Genomic DNA, 27,456 nt, shown 5'->3' with positions numbered 1-27,456 from the left:
CTCCACAACGGGAAGGCACAGAAGATATGCCCTTCATCAGTCCTCTGGTGAGAGGGGCACCAGCACATTTCAGGAGTTTTGTTCTTGCCCTTTTCCTTGTGTCAGACCTTAAGGTTGGAGATGCTGCTGCCCAATTAGATGGATTAAATTCAATGGGTTTAATTGGACCCCAAGGTAACATGGGCCAGGTGACAGCATTGAATCGGCAGAGACAAAGTGATCTTAGTTATTACAATGGACAGCATAGACAAAACAATGTTTATAATGACATACCCCATAATGGTCAGCACAGGAGGGGTGAAATTTATAATGGCATGACTCGTTTGGACCTTTGTTACTGACAGTCATGATGTTTCCAGGCATGAAAGATAGAAAGCATACTGCATATTTGTTTGATCTGTATAAGCAGAAAAATCCTCAAACAAATGAAAGAAAGGCTACATTGGATTGTGGCAAAAGGCAATCTCGGCCAGTGAATCAATTTCCAGACTTGAGCCAGTTTGCAGACCCAGAATCCCTTGAATGAAGGTGTGGCCAGGTTCCCCTGAGGAAGGATCTTGATAAGACACTTAAAAGTTTTGCTGTTAGCCTTTTTCCGGTTCTTCCCCAGAGGGACCTACAGCCTTTTACAAGGGTAACTGTACACTGGGGGGAAAGAAATAATCAGACTTTCTGGGGTCTACTGGATAATGGTTCTGAATTGATGCTGATCCCAGAAGATCCCAAGAAACATTGTGGCCCTCCAGCTAAAGTAGGGGTTTAAGGAGGGCAGGAGATTAATGGAGTTTTGACTGATGTCCAACTTACAGTAGGTCCCCGAACACATCCTGTGGTCATTTCTCCAGTTAGAGAATGTATAATTTGGATAGATATACTTAGAAATTGACAGAATTCTTACATTGGTTCCCTGACCTGTGGAGTGAGAACTATTATGGTGGGGAAGGCTAAATGGAAGCCTTTAGAACTGCCTCTGCCAAAGAAAATAGTGAATCAAAAACAGTATCGTATTCCTGGAGGAACTGCAGAAATTACTGCCACTGTCAAGGACTTGAAAGATGCAGGGGTGGTGGTTCCCACCACATCTCCCTTTTTGGCCAGTGGAGAATAGTTGTCCGCAGATGGTAGAGCTTTGCTCCAAAATCCTGAAGGTCTCTTCTGTAATTCACCTACAGGGGCCTGCCAAAGGCTCCAAACAGCATCTCTGTCTGCCACTGACACCTCACGTACCATGGGATCTGCTAGATCATATGGTCCAAGTGTTAGAGCGGCCTGCACAGCAGCCAGGACCTGTTGAAGAGCCTTTTCCTGTTCCAAGCCCCCCCCCGCCCCCGACCCCCACAAGCTAGCAGCTTTCTGAGTTACTTGGTAAATGGGCCTGAGTAACGCACCCAAGTGAGGATGTGCTGTCTCCAGAATCCAAATAGACCTACTAAACATTGTGCTTCTTTCTTGGTGGTGGGAAGGGCCTGGTGCAATAATTTATCTGTCACTTTAGAAGGAATCTCTCTCCATGCCCCCACACCACTGGACTCCTACAGATTTCACTGATGTAGATGGCCCTTGAATTTTGGTTAGATTTATTTCCCATCCTCTGATATCTATATATGTTACCAATGAGTCCAAAGTAGTTGCTACTTCCTGCTCACTTGGTCCAGTCAGCATAATGTCATCAATATAGTGCACCAATGTAATATTCTCCCTTTGAAAAACAGCTCTTGGCCTGCTATTGGGCCTCAGTGGAAACTGAACATTTGACAACAGGGCACCAAGTTACCATGTGACCTAAACTGCCCGTCATGAGCTGGGTGCTATCAGACCCTCCAAGTCATAAAGTAGGAGGTGCACAGCAGCAGTCTATTATCAAATGGGAAATGGTATATACGTGATCAGGCCAGAGCAGGTCCTGAAGGTACAAGCAAGTTACATAAAGAAGTTGCTCAGATGCCTATGGTTTCTACTCCTGTTACAATGTCATCTGCTGCCAAGCATGTGCCTATAGCCTCATGGGGTGTTTCCTATGACTGGCTGACTGAAGGAGAAAAGAGGGGTTTACTGATGGCTCTGCATAGTATGCAGGCACCACCCAGAAGTGCATAGCTGCAGCATTACAATCCCTTTCTGGGAAGACCCTGAAAGATACAGGTAAAGGAAAATCTTCACAGAAGAAAGGCAGAACTTCAGGTAGTACACATGTTATTATAGTTTGTTTGGAAGAAGAAATTGGAAAATTGGTGAGAAAGACATCTGAGGAAGAAGAATGTGGATAGATCTCTCCAAATGGGCAAAGGATGTGAAGATATTTGTATCCCATGTAAATGCTCACCAAAAGGTGACTTCAGCTGAGGGGTTCAATAATCAAGTGGATAGGATGACCCATTTTGTAGACAGTCAGCCTTTTTCCCCAGCCATCCCTGTCATTGCCCAATGGGCACATGAACAAAGTGGCCATGGTGGCCGAGATGGAGGTTATGCTTGGGCTCAGCAACACAGATTTCCACTCACCAAGGTTGACCTGGCTACAGCTGCTGCTGAATGACATATCTGCCAACAGCAGAAACCAACACTGAGCCCCAGATGTGGCACCATTGCTTGAGGTGACCAGGCAGCAAGCTGGTGGCAGGTTGACTACATTGAACCTCTTCCGCTGTAGAAAGAACAATGTCTTGTTCTTAATGGAGTAAATACTTATTCCGGTTTTGGATTTGCCTTTCCCGCACGTAATGCTTCTGCCAAAACCATCATCCATGGACTCACAGAATGCCTTATCCATCACCATGGTATTCCACACAGTATTGCTTCTGACCAAGGAACTCATTTCACAGCCAGAGAAGTGCAGCAGTGGGTCCACGATCATGGAATCCACTGGTCTTACCATGTTCCCTACCATCCTGAAGCAGCTGGTCTGATAGAAAGATGGAATGGCCTTTGAAGACACAGTTACAGTGCCAATTAGGTGGCAGCATCATGGAGGGCTGAGGCAGAGTTCCTCAAAGGCAGTATATGCTTTGAATCAGCATCAGATATATGGTACAGCTTCTCCTATAGCCAGGATCCACGAGTCAAGGAATCAAGGGGTGGAAAAGGGAATAGTTCTACTCACTATCACTCCTAGTGACCCTCTAGGAAAATTTTTGCTTCCTGTCCCCACAACTCTAGGTTCTGCTGGCCTAGGTTTGGTTCCAGAGGGGGAAATGCTCTCTCCTTCCAGGAGACACAACAAAAGCTCAGACTTCCGCCTGGTCATTTGCGGCCTTGATGCCCTTAAACCAACAGGATACAAAAAGAGTAACAGTGTTAGGAAGGGTGACAGATCCAAATTACTATGAGGAAATTGGATTGCCTCTCCACAATGGAAGCAAGCATTATGTCTGCAGTGCAAGAGATCCCTTGGAGCATCTCTTAGTGCTACCATGTCCTGTGATTAAAGTCAATGGGAAACTACAACAGCCTAATCCAAGCAGGATGACAAAAGATGCAGACCTATCAGGAATAAAGGTATGCACTCCTCCAGGAAAAGAGCCAAGACATGCTGAGGTGCTTGCAGAGGGTAAAGGAAATACAGAATGGGTAGCAGAGGAAGGTAGTTATAAATACCAGCTAAGGCCATGTAACCAGTTGCAGAAACAAGGATTATAAAGTAATATGAATGCTTCTGTTTTATTTTGTTAAGAACATATTTGTCTTTCTTCCAATTTCTTTAACATCAATTGGTATTTAAGTTGAGATACTAAAAGAATGTTCCCAAGGGACATTGCTCCATTGTAAACTTACAAATGAGCTTGCAATTGTATGAGGAATAGTTACATCATGTTAGGTGTGTTTATGACCTTGTTACTGTTCCATGTGAACATGAGATATTATTTGTGTAAACCACTTTTATTTTATTTTATTTTATTTCATTTTATTTTATTTGGATTTAAAGTTTAAAGATGAAAAGAAAAAGAAGGAGACGTTATGGGATCAATATAGTCAAAACATATGATACACTTGAAGGAAACTCCCTTCATGAAATGCAGCACTATGTACAATGAGTATACATAAAAAATAATAAACATATACCTATTTAAATGCATAAATCCCACCTGAAAAAATCATTTTGGGGTATTGTTAAAGATAAGAAAATTAGAACCAAATCTTGAGTATAAAGTCAGAAATCTTTAAGACATGCTCTTTGTATTAAAAATGGGCCTAAGTGCTAGGTGTGCACACAGCTAATTTCAGCACTGAGAAGAAATGACTTTGATGTCAATTTGACTTTGCATTGAGAGACAGTCTCATTGAGTTGGGGATAACCCTATTCTCAACAATGAAAATATCCACATGAGATTGCAAAGCATTCTTACTCCCAACTGAAGACTGTTGGCTTCCTAGAACTGTCATATCACAGTAACACAAACTACTGTCTCAAACAACAGAAACTCTGTCATAGTCCCCAAAAGTCAAGGAGATGACAGAATCAAGCTTCCTTCAAGGACTTCAAGAAAGAGTCCTTCCTTGCTCTTTTCCAAAGCACTAACTAGCCAACAGAATAAATAAAAACAAAATATAGTAATATTTATGTATGAAATGTCATGAAGCCCATTTATCACTCACTAAAATCATTAATTAAAAAGAATAATAAAACTAAGAATGATGATATATGGTTATAATTCCTATACTTGAGAGGTGATGGAGATCAAAGGTTTAGAAGTGCTTCTCAGCCTGTGGCTTAAGTCTCCTTTGGAGTTGCATATCAGATATCCCGCATATCAGATATTTACATTATGATTTATAATAATAGCAAAATTACCATTATGAAGTAACAACAAAACAATTTTATGGTTGGGGGTCACCACAACATGAGTAACTATATTAAAGGATTGCAATATCAGGAAAGTTTTAAAAAAAACCTAGCTCTGAGCTCTACTATTCTCTTAAGCCTTAAGTTTTTCCCTTAACTTTTTCAGATTTTTCTTCTTCCCAGTAATACAATACAACTAAATTAAATGTTGTCTTCTTTTGTAGATTGAAAATCTTTCTGGGAAAGTATTTCACTAACATTAAAAGACTTACTTTCACAAGACTTTAAGTTTCCTAAGTGCAGGTTTCATGACCTGCTGTATTGAATAGCCAAGTTATCAACCCTGAAATTATATGCTTACAATCACATTATAGAGACTGAGCAAGTTATATTTATATATTTAGGAATATCCATTAAACATAAAATATATTTTTAATTTAACAATAAAGGACATGGATTTGAGGGACCATATATGGGAAGGACTGGAGAGAAGAAAGGGAAGGGAGAAATAATATAATTATAAGTACTTAAAAGAATTTAAATTGTATTCAGAAGTAGTGCTTCATGCATTGGCTTTACTAAATAATTACACAAATCTTCCTACTTCTTTTCTATGATGCTTAATTTAAAGGTGTTTTAAATTATGTATATTTTAGAACATGTTCTTAACACACATATAGCATCAAAAAAGCTGAACACATTTTAGAACATCAGCTCATGTAGCATACTTAATTCCTTAATTATTAAACAAAATGAGACTACAATTAGTTACATTTTTCCATTGTCAATAACATAGTTTTATTATTAACAGTAGACTATCATTCTCTACTCTTCTCTAAATAATAATGAGAATATATGTTCATAGTAGCAGTTTGTGACATTGCTATAAATCAGTATGCTACAGTGATAATTAAAGAAAAGTTTATTTCACTATAATGATGCTTCCAGGCATCCCTCAAGTCAGGAGGTTACTTGCAGTTAATGATCTGTAACGTACCACACAAGAAGTCCTAAAAAGACTTATTATCCATTGCATGTGGAACAATATTTGCTTTATGGATGACTAAATGAATGAAGACATTCAATGTAACTGTAAAGGTAAAATCAAAAGAAAACTTACAAGTAACATGTTTCCTTTAAGTAAAAGGACTGTGACCATTTTCCATTAATACTTAACCTTTCACTGGAGACCATACTACATCAAATACTCAGACCCACAAAGCCCAAGAGCTGTTCTAGGTTAATGCTAACTGTTCTCAATCAAGGAGCAGTCACTTTACAGAAATGCGAGATCATCTGCCTTTCTTGTTAGAATCAGAGACACATCTCAAAGCATAACAGCACAAAATAGACATGAACTATGCATAACTGTGGAGACCATTTTTAACCAGGCTATACACTCACACTCACACTCACTCACACACACACACACACACACACACATACACACACATACACACACATCATAAATATGCCTAAAGAGTATTTGTTCTACACACAAAACTTGCTAAACTCAAATGCATGATCTGTCATAACTGCCTGACTTTGTAGGTACTTACATCTTTACCATTTATAATTTTATTCCATTTACTAGAGTCAGCTTTTGTCCACCATATGTCCACTGTGCAGTAACTATTCCCTTAGGTACAATTAAAGACTTTCCATTTGTTGTAAGAAGAACTAAGAATGAAGGACACAGCCAGAAATAACATTTATAACTCAACCAAACACAGAAGCACATTCAGGCTCAAGTAGTGGTTTGTGCAGCATCTTTTTTTTCATTAGACACATGTCTGAATAGCAAAATAAACTTGAGATAAAAATCCATAGCAAAAGTACAACATCTCTCACAATTCAGAGTTGTATCATCTCTACAACTTAATTTTTTAAAATTAAAAAAATCCTCTATAATGGAAAAGGCTTTAATTTCCAAATATTAATTATAGCCAACATTTTAATCATTACATTTTTCAAAGATATTCAACAACTATCAGCTTGGGTTTTTTTAATCCTTAAATTATAACTATATATACACTGCCTAGATGAATAATGCAGGTGGAGTGTTTATCTAGCATGCATCAGATTTTGAGGTCAAGCCTTAGCATTGCTCAGAAAGACAAGAAAAAGAAGAAACATATAAATTTAGCAGAATTGCCTGTTACTGCCTATAAATGTGTCCTTTATTTCCCAAAAAGAAGACCTGGACTAACAGAATGGATACAAACACAGGCTCCATGCTGACGCTGCATCCAAGAAACAGACCTTAACATTAACGATAAATAGTACATCAAAGTAAACAGAGAAAAATAATCTAAGCAATGAACCTAAGAAGCAAGCTGGTGTTTGAGATCTTAATATATAACAAAATAAACTTCAAACTAAAACAATTGAAAGAGTTAAAGATACCATATACTCATCCAAAAAAAAAAAAAAACACCAAAAATATCATTTCAACTCTTAATATCTATGTCCCAAGTACAAGGGCACCCAGATTTGTAAAAGAAATACTAGTACAGCTTAAATCAGATATTGACTCTCACAAACACATTGTGAGAGACTTTAATATCCAACTCTCACCAATGGACAAGTCAATCAGACAAAAAGTAAACAGAGAAAACTAAACTGGAGCTAACAGCTATTATAAACCAAATGGACCTAATAGATAATTACAGAATATTTCACCTACCCCAACTCAAAAGAATATACCTTCTTCTCAGTACCTCATGAAACTTTCTCCAAAATTAATTATTTACTCAGACACAAAACAAGTCTCACTACTGAATGAATAATGGGTCAAGACAGAAAAAGACTTTTTTAGAATTGAGTAAAAATAAATAGACAAAAGAAAAAAATATAACTTATGGGACACAATAAAGATGGTTCTAAGAGGCAAGTTCACAATAAATGCCTATATAGAAAATTTGGAAATATGAAATCTCGTATTAGTAACAGGAAATATGAAATCTCATATTAGTAACTTAACAGCACACCTGAAGATTCTGGAACAAATAGTAGAAATTGCAAAGGACTAGATGGCAAGAAATAATCAAACTCTGGGCTGCAATCAATAAAATAGGAGGAAATTGCAAGCAATGAAACAAAGACACCACTCCACCTAGTGATCCATCCCATATTCAGTTACAAAACTCAAATGCCCACAAGTACTTGCTGACATCTGTTTTTAGTATTTCTTTATCCTTCTCTCACATATTACATCAGAACCAGTTTCACCTCCCTCTACTCCTCCCAGTCCCTCCTTTTCCTACCTCCCCTCTCCACCAGATCCACCCTCCTATGTTTCCCTTCAGAAAACAGCAGTGATCTCAGGGATATTTACTGAACACAGCATACTAATCTAATATTTAATAATTTCTTCTAAAATTCAAATCAGTGGCATATAAGAAACAGAAAGAGAATAGGTGCTGACTGCAGTTAAGAGCCCTTGCTGCTCTTCCAGAAGACAGTTCAGCCTAACACCCACATCAGACAGCTCACAACTGCCTTTAGTTCAGCCCCCAGGGGATCCAAAGGGCTCTTGGGCTTCCATGGGCCCATAAAGGCATAGACCATTTTTTCAAATGATTACACAATTCCCCAAAACAAAGAAAATAAAACTAACACATATAATTTCTTCAGTTAGGTAATTTGTCACACAGTCAAAATGATTTGAAGCAAGGTATCTAAAACCACTACAAAATAACAAAACATCATCACTGAAGTAGGTATCAGGTCAAAAAGAAATTTTGGTTATGGCTATAAAGCAGTAGTCATTTGATATTCTCACACCAATCTGAAGGCATGTTTACACACTAAATTTGGAAAGACAACTAATCCAAGTAAATTGAAATGAGGCCAACACTCCCTGAAGTGTTGTATACATGTAAAGACCTGGGACAGAGAGCTGTTTCTCATCTAGACTCATGTACTTTCTTCCAGTAGCTTCTACTGAGCAAATAATCATAACTGTGCTTTAAAACTACACATGTAAAGAAAAACAGCAATGAGAGTAGAAGCAGCGGGTCTACCTAAACAACACCTGGGTCTGGTGTTCTGGAATTGTTATATTTAAAATATAAAAAATTAAAAAGATGCAAAGTAATAACAAATGAGCAAAGAGGCTGAAGGCTTCAGTTTATAAGTATAAACAATGAATTTCACAAATCCTTAAAAGAGTTATTTATGCTTTATAAATTACAGCTCTCTGAAATAAATGTCCTTGCTATAATACTGTAGCTGCTAAATTTTATAGGAGTTGATATGAATCATTAAGGGTAAGAATCAAATGCTATTTAATAGTCTCACCTATTTACTGTCCAGATAAAAGAATTTCAAAGCCTCAAAGAATTTACAGTGTAAGTAAACATGTTTCTATAATTCTACACAGCCATTTCTCACAGTTTATTAACAACAAGAAAAGGCTTTTAAAAGTCTTGCGATAATTTTATGGAGAGCATGACTACAATTTTCAACTTCAAATGCACTTATTTTTCTAATTCATGTCCATTGAGTACAGAGAACAACTTATAGGGTATGTTAAAATGTAACCTTTCAACTTCCCAGTGTAAAACATCACTTCCTGGGCAGATAGTACTCCAGGAATAATCAATCACTGTTAGGAAGAATATACACTCAACATTGTTAAATAGTCCTGATGCACTCTTCTCTATGCCCTCATCTGTCATGAAGATTGTTTAAAATTCTGAGTTATTAGTCTTTATTTGGGAAAGGATCTGGTTAATATCTTTAAGAGCAGAAATCATTCATCCATCCACTCTACGCTGGTGCATGGTAATTCCTGCCCCCAATACATGTTCCTGATAACCACCCTACCACCACTAACCGAGAAGCTATAAATCAGGTTCAGGGCAGCTCCCATGTAACCCCTGTTAACTCTGTTTACAATCTGTCCACCTCAGAATGTGAGCTAGCTGGGGAAGAAGCAAGCTGATGGATCAGATGGTAAGAAAACGTAACAGATTAAAGAGAGAAAATGACAAATTAAGATGGTACATAATTATAAAGCATGGACTGAGTTTTAAATCAATCTTTAAAAAGTTAACATTATTATAATCTTCCCTAAAGCACTGAAGAGAAATTAAAACTATATTTCAATACAAACAAAAATTAAAATCTTAGAAATTAAACCAAAGTACATGTTTCTAACAAAAAAAATCAAATTAGGAAACAGTAAACATTCTAAATTTTTCATATTTATGTAATCAAAAAATTACATGAAATCTATATTTTGTTTCAAATATGACCAAGCATAATATAACTATGATGCAGTTTCTAAGAAACTCCCACTGGCAATATTTCCTAAGGTGAAATCTAGAGGACAAATTGGCCTTTAGGATATCTAATGATACCTTTTCTGTATTGAGGAAAACCATTTTCTCTTATTTTTTTTTTAGATACATTCTTTATTTACATTTCAAATGTCGTCCCCTTTCCTGGTTCCCCCCCACACCAGAAAATCCCCTAACGCATCACCCCTCCCCCTGCTCACCAACCCACCCACTCCCTCTTCCTGTCCTGGCATTCCCCTATACTGGGGCATCTAGCCTTCTCAGGACCAAGGACCTCTCCTTCCTTTGATGTCCAACAAGGCCATCCTCTGCTACATATGCATCTGGAGCCATGGGTCCCTCCAAGTGTACTCTTTGGTTGGTGGTTTAGTCCCTAGGGGTCTGAGGGTACTGGGTGGTTCAAATTGTTGTTCCTCCTATGATGCTGCAGACCCCTTCAGCAAACTAAAGGGTCTTTTTGTTTGTTTGTCTTTTTGCTTTGTTTTTTTTTTTAAGACACTCAAGAAGAGGGAGTCAGATCTTGTTACGAATGGTAGTGAGCCACTATGTGGTTGCTGGGATTTGAACTCAGGACCTTTGGAAGAAGAGTCAGTTCTTAATTGCTGAGCCATCTCTCCAACCCTGAGGAAAACCATCTTCATGTTGTATGCATGTAGGAAGTTCTCAGTTTTTTAGAAGAAAGAATGAAAATCATTTCCCTGACTAACATTCTGGGCCACAACACTTCTTTCTAGTTTCAACCATCTTCATGAATAGGCTTTTATCTATCATGCAGGTAATGATGTCCTTAATTTTTATAGTTTAGTTTTAGTGTAGAATGACATACAAGAAACAGTATTAGATGACAATAAGACCACACAAACGACTGAACATAGTGACCACACAAAAGCCTCAGCGGCTCCTTGAGACTGAGTTGCCAAAAGCAGTAACTTTAAGATGTCTATTAGGACAAGAGTGACAGAATAGAGCTAACAGAAAGCAAGGACCAAGGAGAGAAGCATGTCCTGCAGAAGACACAACCTTGGATGGCGTATAAAAAGGAAGGTGGGGAGGGTGCAGAAATGCAGAACAAGCCTTGAGCATAGGAACACAGATGATGAAATCTGTAAGGCAGGCCAGAGTAAATCACCTAGACCTTGTAAACTTGGAGACTGGATTTCACTCAGAACAATGAGAAAGGATTCAAAATTTTAACTAGGAGAAGTCTATAATTTTTCTTTTGTCAACTAACTGAGCAAAACAAGGAGCAGGAACACCAGTCAGAAGGCTATCTGTATGAGAGGCACGGCCAGACCCACCAAGGTGTCTATAAGTGAACATAATAAATCAAATACGCCTAAGCTCTGCAACATGGCCTCTTCAAGCTAGAGTTCCCCAAAGCTGGCAAAGCAAGACTTTCAACAGCAGAGAAACAGGGATTAACCCAGGTGGATTCAGTTCCCTGCCTTTTATGCATGTAATTGTTTCCAGATGTAACATGGCCAAGATCGTAACAGAATCACTAACCACTTCTTGAGCACTGCCTCTGGCTCAGTCTTTGAGAAAATTAACAATAGCCAGCTTAATATGCCGTAGCTATCATTTTAAAGTTTGTTGAATAAATGCCCCTCCTCGCCCTCCCCCCCCACACACATAGGAAGGGGGAGAGTAAGATAGTGAGTAAGGATTTCCTAAATATCATTCTCTCCCTGACAATTTCATAGGATATCTACTTTGGATCTAATGGACTATAATTTGTGATAATCCAGATGGAAGCTATGCATATTTCATGCTTTTAAAAAACTACGATTAACACTGAAATAAAAATTGAGTGCTTCATACATATTAAAAACATTCATTACTTTTCATACAATATAGGATTTCATTTAATCTTTAAACTTATCAAACAGAAACTATTATACTCATTTACAGGTGTTAGGAATCAAGACTTAAAGATGTGAAGACACTCATTTTTATTAAATGTAGAAATTGTATTTGTAAAGTAAGTCTCTCTATATTCAAAGCCCTATGATATTAAACAACACTCTATATTTCAGGTACTATCTTAGGTTATACAAAGAAATATCACTAAACTAATGTCTGGCAGACTTTTAGAAAAGAATACAGGCTAAAAAAATGTTCTATTTTTCTAAAAATGTTTTCATTTTTAGTAAAAGCAAGCAATTACATACTCTATTAATGATAAGCTCACAATATGTTATGAATATGTCCTCCTACTAACTTTAACTAAGATTTAACAATGGCTGTTAATATTCCTGCAAGCTGTATTCCTGTTCAACATATTCTTTCTCTTTAAGTTGTAAGAAGTAAAACAGAACAGTTAGTTTATCTCAAGATCCTGCTACACCGCTCTAGGGCATATAACCAAAAGATACTTCATTCTCTGTAGAGATACGTGCTCAACCATGCCTATTGCTGATCTACTCATAATAGTTAGAAATTGGAAATAATCTACATGTCCATCAACAGATATTGTGGTACATTTGCATATAGTAGAATATTACTTAGCCTTTAAAAATGAAATTATAAAATTCAGAGATAAATAGATAGAGGTAAAAAAAAAAATCACTGAGTGAGTTAACCCAGACCCACAAAGACAAATATGGTATGTATTCACTTAGATGTAGATATTGTAAGCCCTTAAAGAAGGCCAGGCCCTGCCCCTGAGGACTTCCAACCATCAGGCTCTGCCCACAGAAAACTCTAATGGCCATAAAGGTTGGCTCTAACCCCTCCAGATGAAAGAACCAACCTCCACCCTACAGAGTAAAAAGCCTGCTTGAAATCCCACCAATCCCTGAGCTCACCCCAAGCTCAGGAATTGAAATCCCACCAATCTTTACCCTGGAAAGCTCTGCCCCCAAGAAATCTATATGAAGCCTACTTCCACAAGATAGAAACCACACCCAACACTGCTTGGGTGATCAAGAACTGGAAACTAAGTAGCCCAGGGACCTAGGGTAAAACCAAATACTACTGTTCTACCAAAAGTACATAGCAATAAAATGACTCCTACATTCTGCTATACTCATTGGTCAGTGCTTTGCTTAACAGTCATCAGGGAAGCTTCCTCCTACAACAGATGGGAAGAAATACAGAGATCCACAGCAGACAATGTGCAGAGTGAAAGACCTTGAAACACTCAGCCCTAAACAGGATGTATTTAGATATGCTTGCTTTGTGTTACACACACACACACACACACACACACACACACACAAAAAAAAAAAAAAAAAAAAAAAACATCCTGTCAGGGCTCAGGGAACCCTACAGAAGAGGAAGCAGAAAGAATGTTAAGAGCTAGAGTGGTCAGAAGACATCAAAAAAACAAGACCTTCTAAAACAGCACAACTAATGTATAATGTGAACTTATGAACTCAAGAGACTCTAACAGCATGCACAGGATTTGCACGGGTCTACACCTCATGGTATCCCAGAACTGAAAGGAGATGTGGGCACATGCCTACCAAAACAACCTAACCAAAAAGCCAGCTCCAACTGATAATCTCTTGCACATGAAAAGCCTCCTCCAAGGGAGTCTGACTGGGGGAAAAACACACTTAATGGTAGACTCCATGCCCAGCAGCAGATGGCGAACACAGAATGAAATCAATAACTTTACAGGTCCTTTGTGTATATATTATGGCCCCTGTTTTGTGCTTTTATGGAATTTCTGTGTTTGCAAAGTGTGTAGCTTATGTTATTATTATTCCTTAGGAACCTGTTTGTTTGTTTTCTAAAAAAAGACAGAGGAGCTGAGGAGCTGGATGGGGAAGAACTGAGAGGGGACAGGAGAGGGGAAACCATCATCAGAATATACTGTATGAAAAAAATCTATTTTCAATAAAGAAAACAATAAATAAAATAAAAATAAAACACATTTCAGCCAAAGGTATCCATTTTTAAACAAAAGTATAACAAACCAGTTTGTATTCTTAATCCATTGTTTCTCTTGCCTTGATAATGTACTGTCTTTTGTGAATTTTGTTACTTTTAAATAAAATTGTAGTGTGTAGTGTACACACTTTATATTAATTAATGCACCACAATTTAGAAACACAAATTGTAAAATATTCAGGAGACTCAGTTAAAGACCTAACAGGCAACTGTGGAATAATCCTTCACTCTATTAACACATGAAATTGGGCTAATGAAAGATTATGCACTAAGTAACATCCAGGAAACAGTCACCTGTAACCTGTGTCACATATCAAACAGTCTTTGTGACTATATTCTCTGCTGTATCATTCTGAAGGGGCATATTATAAATAATTTTTTAAGAAAGGTGTTATCACTAACTCAAAAATGAAAAGCATGAATTTTTATAACAGTAAACCTCAAATACAGCAATCTATTAATTTCCTGAAAAATTTATATAACTTACAGAAGATCTTATTTATAACGCCTAGGCATAACACCACCAGTCTAGACCAGTATTTCATCTAGTCTAATATTCTGTTGTTGACATCAATGACCAGTGGATGTGTCACAGGATACCCTATACACACAGCATACTGCATATAATTATACACTACTATGCCATTATCTCAGATGATGGTTAGTTATATCCCGAAAGAAACGAAAACAAATCCCAATTTCCCTCTCTCCTCTGCAGCTTCCCATATGGTTATGGGAACCCTCCAACAAAAGTATAAGTAGAATATATGTTAATGCTTTGGTAACATGACAACTGACCAAGAAATTACCATCTGAAATGAAAAGTTGCACACAGAAATAGAATCCAAAATGACTAAAACCTATTATTTGGAAGGGAGATTTCAATGAACTACAAATCGTAATCCACTCCAAAAGAATTATTTATAAAACAGATGTGCAATTTTTAGTTAAAACTAAAGAAAAACCACTACAATTTCTGCTACAGGCCATGCCATTTTGTGACATATAATACTGTTTTCTAGACAGCTGACAGTATTATTTTAAACTCTGCAGAAAAATGGCTTCACACCTGTCCTATAATGGTTTTAAATTAGGGATTAGGTTTATCAAATGCTCATCTTGGTATATAAAACTAAAATGCAGAAATCTAGGTTACCCTTTAGGAAATACTATTCCCTAAGTAATTACAGAGAAAAATGTATTGCATATTTCAGACATTTAGAGAAGCTAATTCTCTTTCTTGGTGATAAAGACAGGCATTGATTTAATAGCTCTTATACTCAAGAAAACAGTTCCCAACTATATCCTCCATGGTATAATTTAAGTTCATTTTCTCTTTCTCTGACCTCAAACAAATTGGCGAATATCAGATTATACCATAATACCAAATGTATCTAAAAATCTCTTATTAATATTATCTTTTCAAAAGTAGCACAGGTCAATGAACCAAATAGTAGTTGAATCCCTGGTTCAGTTTTATAATTTCAAGATGCTATATATCACAGTTCAAGAAACTGATCTCAAAAAATTACTTACTTATACTTTTTACCAAGTAGTTCTCCCTAACACAATACACTCTCCCCAACATACACACACACACACACACACACACACACACACACACACACACACACCCTTATCTGCATTTCAGAAATAAACTTTTAACATTTCAGGAAAAAGTGTATACATGATGGGAAGGGGAATAACGAAGTGCTACCCAGGCACTATTCCGTCTTTAGAATAGGTCATAAAGTGAGAAGTCACAGAGCCCCTGGAACAGAGCTGAAGCTATAGTGTCGTGTCATACAATCTCCAGCCATTCATAACAGTCCATGCGGTGTCCTGAAGATCGCAGGAAGCCAGAACATACACTATCAATCTTGAACTTACCTTTACAAAAGCAGCCAAAAGCCACGGAACAATTATGACAGAGCAAGCCTCAAAACAGTTACTGAACAGTAGGTCTTACTCTCACTGACTGTTCACAGGGTTGAAAGTTATTCTCTCAACGTGAGTGCAATGTGAGCTATTCTACAAAGTTCAAAGATTTACTTAGATGTCACTTATGGAAAAAAAAATGTTGTTGACTGGTTATTCATATGTTAAAATTTTTTCTATTCAAACTCCCAAAAATCTATTTCCAGATATCAAATATATTTAAAGAATAAAATGATCAACAATATAAGCAAACACTAGTCAGACACTTGGAAGGCAGAGGCAGGCAGATCACTGACTTTGAGGCCAGCCTGTTCTACAGAGTGAAGTAATAGGACAGACGGGACTATACACAAAGAAAGAAACCCCGTCTTTAAAAAGGAAAAAAAGGAAGGTAAACGGCTCTGCAAGGTCTCAGCTTGGACCATCATAATGAACTACCAAAGACCAATAAACAGACTTTATTACTTTTAGTTCCAGGGACTGGTATGTTCAACATCAAGATACCAGCAGATATTGATGTGAGCCCTCTTCCTAGTTTGATGGCCACCTTCTTTCTAAGGAAAAGAATCATGCTGTGTTTCTTCTTATAAGGGTCACTAATCCCATTTATGAAGGCTCTACTATCATGACTCAATGACTTTGTAAAAGCTATACCTCTACTTACCACCATATTGGAAATTCGAGTCTCAATATATCAGTTGGTGGGAAAACACAAACATTCAGTCCACAGAAGCAAAAAAAATTTACTATGCATAAATAAGTAGTAACAACTTACTTTTATTGCCCACTAAAGCAACCAGGGGCTGAGTTTCTGACTCTTCACTTACTGTCTTCACCACCGAATACCAATCTTCCAAATTCTCAAAGCTTTGGTAGTTTGTAATATCGTATACCAGGAGGATTCCCTGTCACAAAAGAATTATAGAATATTTATAACATACTTTTGAAATATTAATAATACTCTTCAGAGTTTCAGATACATCAGATATATAAAATGCAGTTGCTTTTATGTATAAATTGATTTCCACTTAAATGAGTTATAAGTAGAAACAATAACAAATAATACCATTTACAATAAATTCTGAAACAAAGATGCTAAGCTAAGGTATAATTTTTTCAAAATTGTAAGTAACATTCCAATAAGATACCTAAAGAATTCTTAGTGAGTCCAGGATAAGAAAATTCTATCACAGTAAAGCTTAAGGACTACATACTGCCTCTCACTTTCACAAAGTCAAGCATTCAAACTTTTCAATAAGTAACCATCTGCTGCTGCTGCAATTTTAAATGTCTTCAAAAATGAAGATTCCATGCTGTCCCTTGATAGGCAATTTCAGTGTTTAACACAATTTTCTTTAAATGAATTGTGGATTTCCTCTTTTAGTCCTCTGTGCATTTAGAGAACAACTGGAAAGTATCCTCCTTATAATAACCCCTTATACTTGAAGACAGTTAAGTAACTCCTTACCAGTCTGCTTTCCAGAGTAAATAAACGCTGTTCCTTAAGGCTGCCTCAAAGGGCCTATTTTCTGTCCCTTTAATCACGGCTATTGAGTCTTCCCAGGACACACTACATAGAGTTTTTTGACATTCTCTTTAAAATGAGCAATGTAAAACTGGACATGATACTATAATAAGAGTCCAAGAAAAGCTAAATAGAAGAGAGGGGTTGCTTCCTGCCTCTTATATATCATATTCCTTTTTAATTTATCCCCATTATATTAAGTATATACATACACAAAAATAACAGAACTACATTCTTGATTCTCATCCAGCTTGTGGTCAAACACTTAATACAAATCTCTGCTTACAGGATAAGTCACTCATGGTATTCATGTCTACTTCCTATGTTATCATAAAATAACTATTTTGCATCTGCTACATATCAAAAACAGATTGAGATTTCTACACAAATCCTCACATCTCCTAAAGAGATAGGCATTATCCCTATTTTACTGATAAGTAGTTATAATAACCAAGATGACCCAGATAGATAACTGAAGGAACCAGGACTGCAGCCAAGGACTAAATAACTAAATACGTTTGTCTGCAGACACTACACCATGCATTATGCAGACCGCTGGGGAGTTGAATGCTAAAGTACAAGTATGCTAAAGTTCAAGAAAGTCTTCCAGGAATCTAGACATATAAACAGGCTGGTATACAACACAGTAGTCACAGCAAGTAATAAATTGGTAGTAAGGGTGGAGTTCCACTGCAGCTGCTATCAATGTGACATTATTGAATATAGACACTACTAAACACAGCATTTCTTTTCTTTCTTTCTTTCTTTCTTTCTTTTTTTTTTTTTTTTTTTGATTTTTGGATTTTGGGGTTTTTTTGAGACAGGGTTTCTCTGATTAGCCCTAGCTGTACTGGAACTCACTCTGTAGACCAGACTAGTCTCAAACTCAGAAATCCGCCTGCCTCTGCCTCTGCCTCCCAGAGTGCTGGGATTACAGGCGTGCACCACTACCACCCAGCTTACACAACATTTCTACCCAACACATAAACTATAAATGTGAACAACCTTGGGAGCCCAGACAACAGTTTTGACCACACAGCATTTCTTATTTTTTTATTTTAAAAAAATATATATATTTATTATTATATCTAAATACACTGTAGCTGTCTTCAGACACACCAGAAGAGGGCATCAGATCTAATTATGGATGGTTGTGAGCCACCATGTGGTTGCTGGGATTTGAACTCAGGACCTTCAGAAGAACAGTCAATGTTCTTAACAGCTGAGCCATCTCTCCAGCCCACACATAGCATTTCTAACAACATTTTTGAGTTTATATGAAAAATTTAATCATGAGTGTATTTAACAACTCACTCACAAAAACTGCCAAAAATTAAGAGTTGAGTTTCTAAAATTAGAACAAACTAGATGCTAATATGATCTTCCAGTACTGAGCTTTTATTAAGCCACACTGGCCCTTAAGTCACCTATTTCTTGTCTTTAAAAGTAGATTTCTAGGGAGTAAAGAGATGGTTCAAGGGTTAAGGGCATTGGCTTTTCTTCTAGAGGGCCTGGGTCAGTTTCCAGCATCCATATGACAGTTGCTATCAGTCTAGTTTCAGAGGACCCAACATTTTATTCTGGCCTATGGGGGAATTGCAAATGTGTGATACACTGATGAACACGCAGGCAAAATACTTACACACACTGAAAAAAACTGAATCTTAAAGTAAGATTCCTGGAGTCTCTAAGATCCTTTCAATTTCATTATTCTATAATTTTTTTCTTTTTTTTATTTATTTGATATATTTTTATTATTTTTTATATATTTTTATTTTCTATATTCTTTGTTTACAATCCAAATTTTAAAGTCAGATGTGGTGTCTCATGACTATATTCCCAAAACTAAAGAAGCTAAGGCAGGATTGTTGAGTCTAGTCTCTACTATATAGTGAACTCTAGAACGGTCAAGACTATAGAGTAAGACCCAGTCTCAAAAACCTTTTTGATCATTGACCAAAATAAAATTATGGTCAAATAAAAAATAAAAAGTACAATTTCAATTTGTTGAAGACTATAGTTCCAAAGCTGAACTCTAGAGACAGCCACTCCCCAATTTACTGACTCTACCTCCCTCTGTAGGAGGTGATGGTATTTATTTTTTTTTATTTATTTTTTTTTTAATTTTTATTTACATTTCAAATGATTTCCCCTTTTCTAGCCCCCCACTCCCCGAAAGTCCCATAAGCCCCCTTCTCTTCCCCTGTCCTCCCACCCACCCCTTCCCACTTCCCCGTTCTGGTTTTGCCGAATACTGCTTCACTGAGTCTTTCCAGAACAAGGGGCCACTCCTCCTTTCTTCTTGTACCTCATTTGATGTGTGGATTATGTTTTGGGTATTCCAGTTTTCTAGGTTAATATCCACTTATTAGTGAGTGCATACCATGATTCACCTTTTGAGTCTGGGTTACCTCACTGAGTATGATGTTCTCTAGCTCCATCCATTTGCTTAAGAATTTCATGAATTCATTGTTTCTAATGGCTGAATAGTACTCCATTGTGTAGATATACCACATTTTTTGCATCCACTGTTCTGTTGAGGGATACCTGGGTTCTTTCAAGCATCTGGCAATTATAAATAGGGCTGCTATGAACATAGTAGAGCATGCATCCTTATTACATGGTGGGGAATCCTCTGGGTATATGCCCAGGAGTGGTATAGCAGGATCTTCTAGAAGTGAGGTGCCCAGTTTTCAGAGGAACCGCCAGACTGATTTCCAGAGTCTGGCTTGTACCAATTTGCAACCCCACCAGCAGTGGAGGAGTGTTCCTCTTTCTCCACACCCTCTCCAACACCTGCTGTCTCCTGAATTTTTAATCTTAGCCATTCTGACTGGTGTAAGATGAAATCTCAGGGTTGTTTTGATTTGCATTTCCCTAATGACTAATGAAGTTGAGCATTTTTTAAGATGCTTCTCCGCCATCCGAAGTTCTTCAGGTGAGAATTCTTTGTTTAACTCTGTACCCCATTTTTAATAGGGTTGTTCGGTTTTCTGGAGTGTAACTTCTTGAGTTCTTTATATATATTAGATATTAGCCCTCTATCTGATGTAGGATTGATGAAGATCTTTTCCCAATTTGTTGGTTGCCGATTTGTCCTCTTGATGGTGTCCTTTGCCTTACAGAAACAGGTATTTATATTTTGCTGAAAGAGTTTTACCCTTAGATTCCAGGCCTGGACACACCTTTAATTATTCTTTGTGATCTCACTTTAAAAATGCTTAATACAGCTATATATGACTAAGCAACTAAGAACACACACCAAATAGATAATGTGAAATCAGCAGTTTGCATAATTGTACATGACTTTTTAGTAAGTTTTATTTTTATGTACAGCAATGCTTTATGTATGTGTGTATGAGGATGTCACATCCCTGGAACAGAAGTTACAGAGTTGTGAGCTTCCCTGTGGGTGTTGGAAATTGAAGCCAGGTTCTCTGGAAGTATATCCAGTGCTTTTAATTGCTAAGTCTTCTCTCCTCTAGTTCCACTGTACATGATTTTTATTATTCAACATCAATCACATTCTCATGGTAACTTTGAGGTGTTTAATAATAATTAAATAAAGGTCAACATGTGGTAACTAATCCTTGAGATTGTGGAACCTTTTAATTAATTCATGAAAATCTTTACTCAAGGTAGAACAATAGGTGAATTAGTTAAAAACCATGCAAGTAGAACAAATATGCCACCATGTACTGACGGCTAGCACAGTACCTTTAAGCCTAGGATTCAGAAGGTATAATAGGCATGTGACTCTCCAATAAGGTTCCAATCCATATATATTTCATAAGCTTCTATTTAATGTAATTTTACTTAAGAATTATCAGTGGTTGCTTTATCATTACAACTACAGACCTGATTCACTGCAAAAGAGATAATAGCCTGCAAGTCTTTCCTGAAATATTTACATTTTCCTCTTTATAGGAATGTCTGCCAATCTCTACTTTAGACCAATGTGTCCTCATAGCTCTCAATCAAAAGATTCTTTTGAATCTTTTTAGACTCATAAAAAATAAATAAACTTCATTCACTAACCTAGCTATCCTCTAACCCAAATATTCTCGACACAATTAAACATAAAAACAACTACTTCATCTTTGTTCTTACAATCATAATTATTACTAGATTTTACTTTCAGTGTTATACAGAAATATCTGAAAAGCTGATATGAAAGAAACAAAACAACAAAATGCAAAAGAAACTTTACAAGTTTTGGTTTCTAACATATAAAGAACTTTGATCATCATCTCTGTCCTTACAACATAAAGATTAGATTTTTTTCAGGGCTCATTAAAGAACTGAGATTGGAGCACATCAAGGAAAGCACAGTAAATTAAGGCAGTCACAGACAAGACCTAGTTCCTGGGTCAGAAGGTGCTGGAGGTGGTAATGTAGGATTATCTACACGGTAATGCTGACAACCTGCAGTGAACTGTGGACCGACTGAAGCATGAGGGACTCTCAGCAGCCCAGTCTGCAGGCCACACCATACTTTCATGAGATTTACCTACAAGAACTTGCAGAACAAAATAAAAGGTCCACTCCTGGTTCTGACAAGGAGAAAGAAACCACTGCAAAACTCTGCAAAACATTGTATCCCTTGAGTGAAAGAAAGCTTCCGGCTTCTGGTTCCTCTAGCCACCCTCTCACCGAACTGAAGCCCACTAAAAAGACTGATATGTTTTCATTAAAATAAAGGACTTTCCCCTTCTTCCATATTTTAGCACAGTATCAGCAGAGCTCCAGAAGAGCAACTACAGGCACACAATTCTACTGAAGAGAGTTCTTTGAAACTAAAACACACTGGTGGGATGAAACAGACACTAGAGGAAGAGATATCTCTGGCACCTAGAACTGTATGTTAAAGGTACAATACATCCAGAGCCAAAGCAACATAAAGCTTCATATCAAAGGCTCATTTTCCTAAATTCTTGTTTTTCACTCACTTTATCCATAATTCTGTAGAAAATTATTAGGCATTTACTACTACAGGAACTCTTTCCTGGGTGGGGGGGTGGGGGCGGGGGGAGATGTACAAAAGGATCCACACATCAGTATAAGGCACCAAAGACAAAAGAAAGTGCATTCCACTGAAATGCAACTTAAGGAACTCATAAGTTTCTAGGGCTTGCTTACATAGCATAGATGAGGCATTACTTACAGGAGCACTGGTAGCCCTGAATCGGCCATATTTGCACAGAAGGTCTCGCTCCAGCCTAGACGATGACTTCCCATAGCTACAGATATGGAGCAACTCTTCAATTAACACTACATACTCCAGTACCTTCCAAGACCAAGAGGCTAAGTGCAGCTAGGACAGAACTGCATACACATGGAAGACAGGTGTGGGAAGGAGCTGCTGGAATCTCAGTCGAGGATCCAATAATCCTTCTCTTATCCCATTCTTATAAGAGAGCTCCAACATCAACAGTCAAAAGCCTCCTCTTAAGGAGCTAGTCCAAGGAATCACCAGCACTCTGATGAGGATGCTTTGTATCTGCAGCTGAAGATATGATTTATCAGATTCCTATGTTCCTAACTATGCCTGTCACCTGCTGCCATGCCTCCCCACTGTGATTGACACTTAACTCTCTGGAACCATAAGACAAAATAAACTCTCATATAAGTTGCCTTGGTCCCAATGGTTTATCACAGCAACAGAAAAGAAACTAATAAAGTGGTTTGGATTGAATGTATTTATTAGAAAAGAAGAAAGACCAATAATCTAAGTTCCTATGATAGGAAACCAAAATAAAGACAATTTCAGACAAAGCAAGTAAAAAAGAGTAGAAATAAAAAGTAAAGCACTAATCAACAAAATAGTACAAAGAAAAAATTCCTTTAAAAATCAATTACAGGGAAGTGACAGAGGGAGCAGTTATCAGACTGAATAAAAACGTCTTAAGTGCTGACATCACAGACATGAAATGGATATAAAATCAACTTTATAGTTACAAACTTGGCAATACAGGTGAAATGAACCAAATATTGAACATTCATTACCAAAACCTTTGCTCCCAGGGCATTTACTACCAGCTCCAGCCCCTAGAACCTTCTTGGGTTGTCAGCTCCTCAGAATGTCTCTTAAAGCTGAGTCTCTTGCTATAATCAGTCAATCCAGGCCTTTTCTGACTCCTTCCAAAAGCTATAACAAACAAATACAACTTTCTCCAATGTGAAGAACATTTTAACTTCAACTCCAGTCCCAGAACAATCCTGGCAACTGTGGACCCTAATTACCTTTGCAGTGCTGGGGGCATGTCTCCTGTCACAGACACCTTTGACACCCACAGTCCAACATCTGTCTCCTTTCTTTACGTCCATGCCACCCTCTGTTTTCCGCCCTAACTCAGCCTCTGGTTGTTCCTCTCCTTCCCAAACATTTTCAAACAATCTTTGGAGCACATACTTCAACCTTAAGAAATGCTTCTTTTAGCATCTTAAAAAATGCTCAACTTCATTAGTCATTAGGGAAATGCAAATCAAAACAACCCTAAGATTTCATCTTACACCAGTCAGAATGGCTAAGATTAAAAATTCAGGAGACAGCAGGTGTTGGAGAGGGTGTGGAGAAAGAGGAACACTCCTCCACTGCTGGTGGGGTTGCAAATTGGTACAACCACTCTGGAAAGCAGTCTGGCGGTTCCTCCGAAAACTGGGTACCTCACTTCCAGAAGATCCTGCTATACCACTCCTGGGCATATACCCAGAGGATTCCCCACCATGTAATAAGGATACATGCTCTACTATGTTCATAGCAGCCCTATTTATAATTGCCAGATGCTGGAAAGAACCCAGGTATCCCTCAACAGAAGAGTGGATACAAAAAATGTGGTATATCTACACAATGGAGTACTATTCAGCCATTAGAAACAATGAATTCATGAAATTCTTAGGCAAATGGATGGAGCTAGAGAACATCATACTAAGTGAGGTAACCCAGACTCAAAAGGTGAATCATGGTATGCACTCACTAATAAGTGGTTATTAACCTAGAAAACTGGAATACCCAAAACATAATCCACACATCAAATGAGGTACAAGAAGAAAGCAGGAGTGGTCCCTGGTTCTGGAAAGACTCAGTGAAACAGTATTTGGCAAAACCAGAACGGGGAAGTGGGAAGGGGTGGGAGGGAGGACAGGGGAAGAGAAGGGGGCTTACGGGACTTTCGGGGAGTGGGGGGGGGCTAGAAAAGGGGAAATCATTTGAAATGTAAATAAATTATATCGAATAAAAAAAAAGAATGAAAAAAAAAAAAAAAAGAAATGCTTCTTTTGGGCTGGAGAGATGGCTCAGCGGTTAAGAGCACTGACTGCTCTTCTAAAGGTCCTGAGTACAAATCCCAGCAACCACATGGTGGCTCACAATAATCCGTAAGGAGATCTGACGCCCTCTTCTAGAGTGTCTGAAGACAGCTACAGTGTACTTATATAAATAAAATAAATAGATCTTTAAAAAAAGAAAGAAAGAAAAGAAAAGAAAGAACAGAAAAGAGCAGAAAAGAAAAAAGAAACGCTTCTCCCAATCCTCCAGTGCCTTTGCCATACTAGACCTTCCATTTCAGTTTCAAGAAGACAGGACTACTTCTCTATGCAATGTGCAAGACTCTTCTACATGAATGCAAGGTTACTTTATGGAGTACTTTGTCTGCATTAGTCATTAAAACAACTACACAGCATTCTCAAGGTAAATAACTGATTGCTGTTTGTAAGTAACACATATTGATAGCAATACTTCATGCCCTTAATAAGTTTTCCTCATTTTTATTATAATTGGCAAATGATACCTTAATTTTAACATTTCACATTCTTAATAATTTTCTTAGTGACTGCATTTATTATAATTTTATTTAAATTAGAGTAGAGTAATCTTAGTCTTAATAATTATAAAATATTGAATACATCATAATCTCAAAAATGAAAGGTTCAGGGCTGAAAAGATGGCTCAGAGGTTAAGAGCACTTGTTTCTCTTGCAGAAGACCTGGGTCCAATTCCCAGAACCTACATGGTGGTTTACAACCATCTTTAGCAATAAAGCACAAATTATTAAAAAAAAAAAAAAAAAAAAAAAAAAGAGTTCACTGACTGATTCGGGTTTTTTTTTCCTCTAACCTTCAAGAAAATTATTTATTTTGTTTCTTAATTATACAGAGAAGTTAATTAAATCATAGATACTATACAATGGCTATAACATAGTACACTTAAAATATAGAAAATACTAGTACAAATAGACTCAGCCATTTGTATTTATATATTTATGCATTTATAGATACCTAAGAATAATAATTAAATAAAAAGAGGCCATCAATTTGAGAGGACCCAAAGGAAGGGGTAATAGTAATGACTGAAGGGAGGTAAAAGAAGACAGGAATAATATAATTAGATTTAATTTTTAAAACTTCAAATAAAATGTTTAAAGAAATACTAGTGCAAGAATGCTATAAATATAGCTATATTTGGCAATTTTTCAATAAAAAAACATCATAGTAAATGGTCTCAAGAGTCAAGCTCTTAGATATAATCTGTCTCTCTAGCTGTCATGCTGGCACCAAGTCATTTTCTTGGTGGTTAACAAGCAGGCTCCTCTGTGTGGGGCACTGATGTACAATAGTAGTTGTGTTCTATCTCACAAATGACTACACTTCATTGAGTTTATGCTCAGTAGAGCAGTGTTTGCAAACCACTTAGATTCCAGGATGGAAAGAGCTACAAAAATGAAACATCCAGTCCTTCCCTGAGGTTTGCTTTTAGCCTCTGTTAGCCACAGGTTACATGGCACTAAACACTATGTGCTGTGTATTTGCTCCTAACCGCTAGGAGAAATAGCCTATAACATCCTACTGAAGACTTCTAGAAATGTTTAAGTTAATTTGAAATCTAGGTGTTTAACTAGAACTTATTTTAATTCTTAAAACTAGTTCTTGTCAAATATCTTCATTCTGAAGGTCAGTTCACTGGGTTTTAGCCTACACCATTCCGTAGGACTTTTTGCTAAAGTTTAATGTTGCTAGGAGAAAAGGGGAAGAAGGTAAAATAATTAATTTTATCTAAAGCCTAGTAAACTTCCATCTTTCAAATAAATTTCTTCCTGAATACTAATGCTTTAAAACAAAACATTCACATGCACACAAGAAACAATACTCTATACTTATATAAGACCCAGACTTATATAATTCTTCTACAATACTGAAGAAAAATAAGTAAGATAATTCTATAAACAAAGCAGAAGTCAGAAAACCTCAACCAGAAGTTTTCTAAGTAGCATATTAAGCTATTATCCTCAAAACATACTCCCGAAACACTATGTATGAAGCATTTATGTCCTGTTAAAAAGTAACTCCCCAAAATGTTGGTGTCCTTGGCTGAGGTATATAATTGACATATATTTCAACAGAAATGCCTACTTGTAAATTTACTTTTGCATATTTGACATACCTTTTAGGTTTAGAATTTCTGGAGAGCACAAAAAAGGTTATTACATTATCATTAACTTATGATAATTTATTTCATCTTCTCAGAATTTCAAGTTTTTAGAATGAATTTCTCAGAAACACTGCATTCTGCTGTTACTTAGCATAGCAGAGAACACGTTTGGTAACAAAGTTGTGACTAAGAAGTCAACATGTACATCAAGGTAGAGCCATGCATAACACATTCTAAGAAGACACATAACACTCACTTTCTTCTAGGAAATGGAAGTTCATTTCAACGACCCCAAGTGTTCTCAAAAAGTAAAAAGTAAATACAAGAATTCTAGGTACCAGATGTAGGAATACATGCCTTTAATCCCTGCACTTGGGAAGCAGACAGATCTCTTAGTTCAAGGCCAGCCTGGTGAAAAGAGTGAGTTCCAGGACAACCAAATTATACCAAAAAATAAATAAATAAATAAATAACCAAAAGCAAACAAACAAACAAAAACCTGAAAGATCTATACAACTCCACATGTTAAGCACTTATGTAACAATATAAAATATACACTGACTTAAGGATATAGTTGCATAAT

The 27,456-nt window shown here is 37.0% G+C and overlaps 1 protein-coding gene across 2 annotated transcripts in view; it reads right to left on the bottom strand.

The window, feature by feature from the left end:
- The window catches only part of Rab28 (RAB28, member RAS oncogene family), a 77,038-nt gene that overhangs the window by 37,233 nt on the left and 12,349 nt on the right, over window positions 1-27,456 (bottom strand). For both annotated transcript variants that reach the window (XM_052198753.1, XM_052198754.1), the window contains exon 4: window positions 16,697-16,826. In XM_052198753.1, coding sequence (XP_052054713.1) covers window positions 16,697-16,826 — 130 coding nt within the window. The remainder of the gene's footprint in view (window positions 1-16,696; window positions 16,827-27,456) is intronic.

This window comes from Apodemus sylvaticus, chromosome 11 (genome assembly GCF_947179515.1).
Source record: "Apodemus sylvaticus chromosome 11, mApoSyl1.1, whole genome shotgun sequence".
In the NCBI taxonomy this organism is placed as follows: Eukaryota; Metazoa; Chordata; class Mammalia; order Rodentia; family Muridae; genus Apodemus; species Apodemus sylvaticus.
This window is presented reverse-complemented; position numbering and strand designations above follow the sequence as displayed.